Below are 10,414 nucleotides of genomic sequence, written 5' to 3'. Positions count from 1 at the left end.
TGGTTGAATGAGTCCCATGCATTTAGAGATAGATTTTCTATCTCCAAGAGAAATTGGATTCAAGGTATTACTTTATAATGATCAGTATACTTTTACCTATCTTCCTTTTGGGGCAAATATTTCTGAGACTAAAGAATAGAATACCAGATAAACAATCAATGTGTAATTACATAAAGGATGTGAATAGTTTCTGGTGCAAGTAAAATCTAGAGAAGTATTCTTCTCCGTCCAGTGTACGTGAGTTATAACAAAATGTACTAAAAGGCTACTTTAAGCCTCTATAAAATATAGTGACATTTTACTGTAGGAAAAGCATTCTTATGTCACTAACTTTTCTTATCTAATTATTTTCTAATTTTTAAATGATTTGTATCTAGTATCTTCCCCAATATATAAAGAATTAATATAAACAGGAATTTTCTTAAACCTTTTCTAAAAATGTGTAATTTATTTTGAAAGAGAGAATGTAAGTGGTGGAGGGGTAGAGGGAGAGGGCAGAGTCGCAAGCCGGCTGGCTGCTCAGCACAAACCCTGACCCAGTGCTCAGTCTCCCTATTCATGAGTTGAACACTTAACTGAGCCACCCAGGTGCCCCTATACTGCTTTTTTTTTTTTTTAACATTTCTGTTCTTATATAGGCACTATTAGCACTTACTAAATAATAAGCCTACATAACATTACATTTCTTTTTCAATCTTCTATTTCATTCTTGGGGCTGAGTAGTAATCTGTATTTTCCTAATATGGAAAGGTGCAAAATTTCACAGCATTAGACTTGTTTTTCGTAAAGTATCTTTTTGTTATTAATCAAATTTTAATCAATAACATCAGATCTTTATCAGAAATTGGAACTCTTCCAGCTTAGAAGAGTTGCGATCAATAAATACATTCCTTTGTTTGCAGGTAGAGATTAAGTCTATACTAAAGCAAATCATCTCTTTTCCCAGTGCCTTCTGATTTGTGAATTCTATGTTACATCATATGGCAATTTTATAGTGCATGTGCCATCTATCTAAAGTGAAGGAAGTAGTCAGGAGAGTCTTGTGTGAATGTACATTTGACCTCATGCCTTAGTCTCAGGACTTTCGTCATTGTTAAGTTTGAATTGTTAGCAGAAGGCCTGATATTTTCTGGTTTCTTTAATAGGAAACATTGTAATGGGTCCTACTCATGGAGCCAGTTCTTGATTATTTATGTGAATTATGTGGCAACCTATTGTGGAATGTTTCAAACATTTATAAAGGTAGTGATTCCCACCATCAGCAATTTATCAATCCTTTGTTAATCTTGTTTCATCTTTATTATAACCATTTTCCAGCATCTTCCCCCCAAATCTGAAACAGTATGAATCAAATCCCAGACATTATTGAATAGGTATTTCAGTTTTTCTATTATGTAAGAGAATGCTCCAAAAGTAGTAACTACAATTTTATCATCACAAGTATTAGTAATATTAACAGTTTTATCATTGTTTGATATATGCCTTGATGTTATAATTTAAATGTTTATAAATTTTAAAGGGAAGATATGTCTTCTGAAAAATTACTATGTATATATTGAAAATAATCGTATGAGGAAAACACTGAACCAGCTCTGACGTATTTTTCTCTATGCAGACAAAAGCGGTGGTGATCCGTCACCTGTATAATGAAGATGGTATTAACATTCCTGAAGATACGATAAGTACAGTAACAGATGTTAGTGAAGGATTTGATGTGTGTGACTTAAAGACAACTGAAATAAAGATTCCTGAAGTAAAGGTCCCTGAAATCAAGTCTGAACAGCAAGTAAGACTTTTGGACTTCTTTCTCAGATGCCAGTATTTCTTACTTTGATGTTCGTGATTACTCCAGCACCTAAACTCTGGCATATCTCTGCCTTTTTGCATTATTTCTCATGGCACCTTATTTAAGAATAAATAAGTCTGCTGTTTATAATTCAACAGATATTATTTGCTGCTTATGTTGAGGGTACAGGGCCGGGTGTTATGGGTAATGCAAAGATGAATAAGAGCTAGTACTTTGCTTCAAGGAATTTAAAGTCTGGTTAGAAACAGATACGCTGCTTTGTACAGTGAAGGTTCTCAACCATCTATCTACTCCCCTCATTAAAGAACAAAAAGAACTGGTACACACTCTCTCCTGCTCTTTCATTTTCCGTTTTGGGCCCTAGCTATCTTTTTCTCCTACTTTTAGAATACATTTTATATTCCTTTATTGCCACAGACCCTATTATAATGTCCAGTCTATACTGCGTCTGCTAGACTTCTTTTCTGTCTTCTATTTTGTGTAACTTCTATACATCACAGTTTATAATTGGCGTTTATAAATAAACTACCACATGGTCATTAAGCGTATTTCCTATTAATACAAACTGAACAGTTTCAATGCCCTCTCGTTTCTTGGCCATTCCCTCTTAGCCTTGTGCTACGTGCTGTTGCAAATAGCTACTTAGTGATAGTTTTATTATACTACCAGGTGCTGTTCTAAGAGCTCAGATAAGTGACATGAAGTACATACTGTTGGGGAAATGTATATGTATATATATATATGTATATATATATATGCACATACACACACATATAAGGCCATACACCTCAGAAGAGGTAGTTTCAGTGTCTAAACATTCTGCTTCTATAGATCATACTCTTAACTTTCATGCTGTATTGTGTGTTATAACTATTGAAATAACACAGTGGAAATGGGAATACATTGATTTTTAAAGCAATTTCAGTTTGTGTGATACAATTTTTAACCTTTCTAATTGTTTTAGGATATTAAAATTAATCCTGAGATTACTGCACTACAGACTATGCTAGCTGAATGCCAAGAAAAACTTAAGAAACTGACTTTGGTAGAAAGTAGATTAGACTCTTTGGAAGAAAAAATGAAAGGAAAAGTGATGGTAAATGAAAAAACCTGGACTAATCTTCTAAGTCGTGTCACTCTTCTTGAAACAGAAATGCTTTTGTCTAAAAAGGTATTTCCTATCCTTAACATTTATGGGATATCTCAGATACAATAAAGTTTTATTCATTGTTAAGTGAATATTCTTTTAGAAAAATCAAATAAAAGAATACGTAATTGGAAAGCATTTAGTTGAAATGCAACCCTATTTAGATATAGCCTATTTTGTTGCTGCTATTGTGGTCATTTTTCTCCTTAGCATCTGAGAAAATCTGGCAAGCCTCTGTAGGTTCAGCTTTTAGAGCTGTTGATACTGGGAGCATTTAAAATAAGGTGTGATAATGCTTGATTCTTATGAAAAGCCTGAAATCACATTCTTTAATTGTACAAATGTCCTTTTGTTATAGGGGAAAGACAAAAGTGAATGAGACAGGAAAAATTAAAATTATGACTTATTTACTTCAGCCAAATTATAAATTTTACAGAAACAGTTACCAAATTTGCCATTGCCTTATGAAGTCTGAGAAATTTGTTTTGATTTACTTAGGATTCAATTTCTGGTTCTAGTCTATCTTTTCTTCCAAACAGTAAAGTTAGAAGATTCAAGAATGTTACCTCTGCTTCCACATTTTAAAGGTTATTTCATATGCATAGAAATATTTATGTATTGCTTTATAAATAATTATAAATATTTAAACACTTATCATGTCAACTTTTATTTTATGCTTAATAGTAAGAATATAAAATGAGAACACTTTTCATTTTATTCTAAATACTAAACTATATTATTCCAGAATGATAAATATATAAACTTTAGTCATGTGAATGAAGACTATGAATCCAGTAATGACATGGATATTCTGAATTCTGGTAAGTTGAAATATTGTGGCAGTGGTATTGTTGATAAGGAGGTCAGGAATTTTCAGGGAGATGATTTTTACAAGTATTTGATAATATTCCCAAGCCTATTTTTTAAAAACTACCAAACCCCTACGAAAAAAGACAGTATTGAAATTATAGACTACTGAGGCCAAGGATTGCTTAAAAAAAGCCGGCTTACGTATCTTATGTGAGGTAGTGGTTGAATAAAGTTCCTTGTACAAAATTGTAAACTTTTATGGAGACATTTTGTTTTACTCTTTTAAAATTGCTAAATGCTCAATAAAAATGGACTTCCAAAGTTTCTAATTTAAACTTATGATAGTTTCTACCTCTGTAAATAATATATGTAAAAGAAAATGCATTTGTCAGTAACCTATAATGAATTACAAACCTCTTCAATTTATCCAGTTAAATGATGATAAAAGTCTTCTCCATGTCCCTTAATTCCATTAGATTACTGACATTTTCATTGTGACTGAGCGGTAAGGCTAATGTTTCTGGGCCATTCTTCAGTGATAGCTTTTATTTTTTGTTGTTAACACTTTTTTTTGTTGTTGTTGCTTGTTACAGTTTTTCTTTTGAATATTTTAACATTTTATTTTATTTTTGAGAGAGAGACAGTGTGAGCAGGGTAGGGTCAGAGAGAGAAGGAGACACAGAATCTGAAGACAGGCTCCAAGCTCTGAGCTGGCAGCACAGAGCCCAACGTGGGGCTCGAACCCACGAACTGCGAGATCATGATCTGAGCCGACTGAGCCACCCAGGCACCCCTGTTGTTACACTTTTTGAATAGACAAAGGTCTAGATTTTGTCTTATGCCAATAATTAAATCATATTTGCAGAAGAGATGTTTTGCCCAACTGAGAATTCAGAGCACAGTTGCATTTTAAAATCTGCGGATGCTTAATATCACTGAATCTTTCAGCTACTCTGTATATAGCAACACCACCAACCTCACAGTACTATGTTCCAACACGGTCTTAACTGCTATATGAACAAATTTAATTCTCAAAGCAAATATTCAAGTACTCATATTTTACAGAAGAGGAGACTGAGGTACAGAGAGAATAAATAAATATGCCAAAGACCACACAGCTATTGAATAATGGAGCATATTTTAATCTACATAACGTGGCTCTGAAGTTTTAACTGTGATATATTTAGTGTACGTGTCAATTTTGCAGGACAGTTTCAACAATTAGGTTATTATATAATGATTTGAAGTGCTATTTCAGGCAATAAATTTATTAGACTACAAATTTCAGATTTTGTAAATATTTCCTTTTCACATTTATCATTTATTTATTTATTTATTTAACCAAATTCAAGGCTCAACTCTGAGATATTTGAGATCAAGATCTTTACCTTATGTTCTGCCCAGCAGACAGAAATTAGGTCTACACTTCAAACTCCAATATCTGTATATAATAGAGCTCAATGTTTTTATAGTGCAAGAATATTGAGTGCCTACTATTTGCAAAAACGTGCCTTTTTCAAGTTTGGTTTTGCATGTTCACGATTATAATTTTATTAACATTTTTGTAGACATACCTCTAACCCATTGAGTTAACACATAACTAAATTTTAAGACAGTTTACTTAGTGATAAGCAGACAGGCCACTTTCTGAAATCGGTTGTAGATGAACAAGGTAAATATCTGGTCTCAAAAAATTTATAACCTAACAGTGATCAATTAAAAGAGTTAAGTTTATAGATTCTTACACTTTGTCCCTTAAATACACATGCTTACATGGAAGCAGAGAGTTGATTTCACTTGGAAGTTGAGAGCAGTAATTCACCAATCTCCTTTTAGGACTATGTTAAATTGGCAATGGTTTTTGAGAAGTTTCAGATTTGTTTTCCCTTTATCAGAAATGGTGTTTCCATGGGGAGCTGTAAGGCGTTTCTGTGTTTGGTAAAAATCAGTGAGGAGAGGCTTTTAAGGATTGGGCTTATATTGGGTGATTTTGGAGACTGTTTAAAGTGAGTGTTCTTCTAGTTTGGGTTCTATTAGGAAGCGGAAACAGTTTGATGAGTGATGATAGTGAAATGGAGCTGAAATTTTCAGTGGAAAAGAAGCACTATGTTAGTTGGGAGAGCACTGTAGCTGGTCGTTTGGTGTTGCTGCTTACATGGGGTCCTTGTCTGTGTTCAGACGTGACAGAGCAGCCTTGTTTTGTTTCATCAAGGTGATGAAGTGACCTCATGTGATGGTTTTCTATAGACATAAATAATTCAGGTGGGCATACAGTGACCTAGTTGTTAATTACTGGATAGGCCATGACTATAAACACTCTGTTTTTTGTTTTGCTTTTTTTGCGCCTTTTTCCTCACAAGAAAAATGTTAATAGAGTTATTGTTACAAGAGTGTGATTCCAGTATAACTAGAGGGAAGGGTATGTCTGGGCATATGAAGGAAGTTGAAACAGAAGAGTAGAAAGATAAAATCATGGAGTTTATGTGGGGTCATAGATTTTTAGCAAAGTAAATACCAGATTTATGTTTCAGAGAAATCATTTTAAAACAGAATATTTATTATAGGAAAGTACCACAAGGAAGGGCAGTAATTTGAAGGGTCTTTCAGACCCTTTATTTCAGAATAATGAGGGTGTCTACTAAGGCTATGATTGTAAGGATAAAGAAGAAATTAGTTATTAGAATTGATAACTCTTGATTGCCGATATAAGTAGATATGGTGAAAGAGAGAAAAAGTCAGAACTGACCACTTGTGTAATTGGGTACATAGTTGTTACTCTTTAATAAAATAGAGAATTAAGGAGATAATTGGGGGAAAATGAGTTCACTTTTGAGAATATGAAATTATGTATGAATACTTAAGACAAAATATCCAAAAATCAGTCGGACATATATTTTCCCTTGATTGGGAAAGACTGGTTTACAGATTAGTTTTCTCGCTATTGGAAAGAGTGTTACCATGAAATCTTTCATAAGCCTACATGGCATAAAGCAAAATAATACCATTAACTTATAGGGAAAAATTTGAGTATTCCCAGACCCCAAAAATAACTTTTCATAGTCTTTTTTGATGCTTGGGAACCAATGGAAGCACAAAATAAATCGTGATCAAGCACAGTTGTTCACAGAAGCAGTTGAAAGCTGAGGTGGCTTGATGCTAAGATGCGGAGCTCCTAGGGAAGGAGCTTGGCGCTGCCACTCTCGCTGCTCAGCGTGTGTGATGCCTCTAAAATGCTGCGGAACAAGTGCTGAATGCTGTTTTCATTGTTTGCCTTTATTCAACAAAGTGAAAATCCTCCTTGGTTTCTTTTGCTTAGCAAAACCAGATACTAATGTGGGTCTTTAAAAGCAAAGTGTCATGATGAGATTTTGTTGAGTGGGCGATGCCTGTATAGTAAAATGGCAAAGGACCTAACTAGTTCTCGTATGCAGTAAGGTAGTTCTCCAAAGTTGGCAATTAAAGATTAATGGTCATGGGGAGATTTGGCTAGAAAATCTAGATCTTCGAGATCCCCTTTTGTCACAGAGATCTATTAGCAATGCCTCTGAAACTCTATAATAATGGCTCTAGGGACCACTACTGTCCCCGTTCTTTTCCAACCCGAACCTAGTTACCAAGTCTTTTCTCAGTCTCCCATAGCACAGGTAAGAAGCCATCATGTTTAAACAAGGAAGGCTGTATACTAAAGACTCAGGAAAGCAGTAGGAAAAGTTGTCACAGAAAGTAATACACACTTAATTGATCTGGCGATTAAACTCTGGCTTGTGTTCTGTATATGCCCCATTCTGTAATCTCTGAAATGCCCTTTATGACTTTCCCAATAGCCCCCGTAGCTTGCCTAATACCAGCTTTGTCCCAATGTGAGGTATACACCCTGAGACGAGGTAGATACTTCCAAGTCTAGGCCCCAGGGAGCAGAGCAAGGAGCTGTTCCTTCACCTTCCAGTCACTTTCAATTCTGTCTCTTCACTTCGTATTTCCTGTCCCAGAACTTAAAACCGCGCTATTTTTGAACAGTTTAAAATATGCTCTGTACTTTCCAAGGATACTCTTCTCTATCCATAGAAAATAACCCAAGATTAGGGAATGGTAGATATAGTTCCTGCCTAATTTCAAGTTATTTTATGAAATTACATATTGCCAGTTGCCCCTGTTAAAAGAGCTGGGTATAGCTAATCTTCAGAGTTGTACCATGTGATCTTTGATGCCTGAGCTTGACCAGTTGGATCAAGATTAGATACCTAACTCAGGGAATACCGATCCAGAAGGTGTTGAGCCAGATCATTTTCTCTCCCTTGTTAATTTGGAATTAGGATACTAAGTATGTCAAATGATGTTGAGCCTGGGCTAGGCTGGCCACTTTCTTCAAGCTCATGCTGATAAGTAAGCAAACGAATGGAGTAGCTAGGTGAGAGAAGTAGACAGAAGAGACTGGCTCTGTGTGAGATGAAAGTGAAGGTCTTTCCAGTAGTTTCAGTCCCTAATTGAGGTTGTCCATGTAGGTTTACAATAAAACTGTCTTTATATAAACCAGTTTAAATGGGTGTTTACTTTTTTTTGGGCCTTGGCCTTGATTTTTGCAGTCCTCTGTATCTTGACTAAAACATGGGGCTAATGGTATCGATTTAATAGTAGCATGTCTTATAAGTGATAGTCTATATTTAATTATATGTAGGATATGCCATCATTTTGTTGAATAATGGTATCAGCATACGAGATGGAAAGTTGTTCAGTTCTTTAGAAAAACTCTTTAAACGCTGAATTTTATGCATTGTTTTTTTCCTTACATGTTAACTTAGGATGGAGGGTTTCTTGATGTTCCAAAAATATACTCCGCACTAGTAATAGTTGTAATCACTTTAAGAAAAGATATACATGAGTCAGTAACTGATACTTAAAAATAAATTATGAACTTGTCTACTTATTCAACTGATTGCTATCATGATCAAGATAGTAGAACCTTTTATAATTTTCACTGGCCAGTTTTTAACATCTAGATCTCTAGGTGTAGGCCATTATCTTAAAAGAATAATAAACATGTATCTGGGTCAATGTCAATAGCTATTTTATATTAAAATGTGTTTTTGTTCCATTTACACATGAAATTTTTAGATGTGACTCCACTGTGAAGATAACCTAAATACTACTTTCTCCACAGATAGAAAAGGCAAAGAGGAGCGGCAAACAAGTGTTCCTCTGTCCTCTGGTTATAGTACAGTGTCATCAGATTCAACTCCTAGAACCTCAACGGTCTGTTACTGTGATTTGAAGGAGAATTCACAGGTACGAACAACTGGCAACTGCTTAGATGATTTCCTTTCTAAGTTCAGGAGAACAAGCAAGCATTAGATTTGGTTGTAGATGCCATTGGCAAGAAAAATAGTGCAACTGTAAATCTTAATGTCCCGTAAAAATTCTTTATGATAAGTAAACAGTACTTAATGCAATGTTTTAGACGACTTGATATGTTCATGGTCCATCTTTGATGTTGGTTTACTTTGAGAAATCACCTAAATTTGTTGCTTTTTAAATTAAAGGAAACAACAATCCAGAAAATGGAAAGGATGAAAAAAATGTAAGTAACAGAAAGGGGCAACAGAACTTCATTTCCCTGCAGGGAATTGTATTGGATTACAGTATATATAGAAAGTGCATATGTGTTTCAAACCTTAAAGGTCTCTCAGTCAGGTGTGGAGTTTCCTCCAGGACTCAAGTGGGTCATAAATCCCCCACAGTTACGTGTTTGTGGGATGAGTCACTGCTTTGGTTTCCAACAAGTGATGTGAAACATTGTTAATGCAATTAATTGTGGGATTAAACAGTGCAGAGATATTTTTGGTTGAAGTTAATCCAAAGTATTATCTACCTTTGGTAACTGATTTTATCAAAATATTAAATATATGTAGGTGGATGGTTTGGAGACAAGTATTGTTAAAGTATTGCTAGTCTTTCAGTTATTGGTAAAATAATACTAAAAATGGTACTTGTATCTTGTACAAATACGAAATATTGAAAGCAGTCAAAAGGAAATATGAAATGAACTGGTGTAAGATGATTATGCAGCATCCTACTTCAGTGAACTAAATTGCTTTGAAATTTCATAAGTACTAAAATAACTCATGCTCGAAGAATTAAAGACTCATAATTGATTTTAGTTGCTATTTCTCTCCTCTGGCCATGGATATACTTAATTTATTATTTATACCTATACATAAGAAAAACACTGAAATTTATTTTAGGCTCAAAAGCATAATTTCAGCCACTTAAATCCTATGCCTCATTATGAATTTTACTTAACATATTATTTATTTGTTTTATTTCAGGTTTGAAGAAACTGCAGAATTACTGAAATGTCCAAATCACTAATTATAGAATTTTCTGCATGAACTTCTCTAAGACTTTGGCACTGTACACATTGTATATTTTAAGAATTCTCTATAAATTTTAATATACTGCAATATTTTTTATGAAGAATTTGAATTCCATTTGGTAAATGAGTGTTTTTCAGTGTCGATTAAATACTTAAATATTTTTATGCCGTGATTACACTGCTTTACTCTGTTTTACTTTTTTAAGGAAAACTTACGTGCCAGTACATTTCTTTTACAGAGTGAAGTCATTACAGTGCTGTATTTTTGTGTTGACATTTG

The 10,414-nt window shown here is 34.2% G+C and overlaps 1 protein-coding gene across 1 annotated transcript in view; it reads left to right on the top strand.

Annotated features, from left to right (window-relative positions):
- CEP44 (centrosomal protein 44) overlaps positions 1–10,299 on the top strand; it is a 17,067-nt gene extending 6,768 nt beyond the window's left edge. Inside the window, exons 5-9 of the mRNA XM_029950520.1 lie at positions 2,959–2,978; positions 3,700–3,775; positions 8,923–9,047; positions 9,302–9,339; positions 10,088–10,299. Of these exons, the coding sequence (XP_029806380.1) occupies positions 2,959–2,978; positions 3,700–3,775; positions 8,923–9,047; positions 9,302–9,339; positions 10,088–10,130 (302 nt within the window). The 3' untranslated portion in view covers positions 10,131–10,299. The remainder of the gene's footprint in view (positions 1–2,958; positions 2,979–3,699; positions 3,776–8,922; positions 9,048–9,301; positions 9,340–10,087) is intronic.
- Positions 10,300–10,414: the final 115 nt, after the last annotated feature.

This window comes from Suricata suricatta, chromosome 1 (genome assembly GCF_006229205.1).
Source record: "Suricata suricatta isolate VVHF042 chromosome 1, meerkat_22Aug2017_6uvM2_HiC, whole genome shotgun sequence".
In the NCBI taxonomy this organism is placed as follows: domain Eukaryota; kingdom Metazoa; phylum Chordata; class Mammalia; order Carnivora; family Herpestidae; genus Suricata; species Suricata suricatta.
This window is presented reverse-complemented; position numbering and strand designations above follow the sequence as displayed.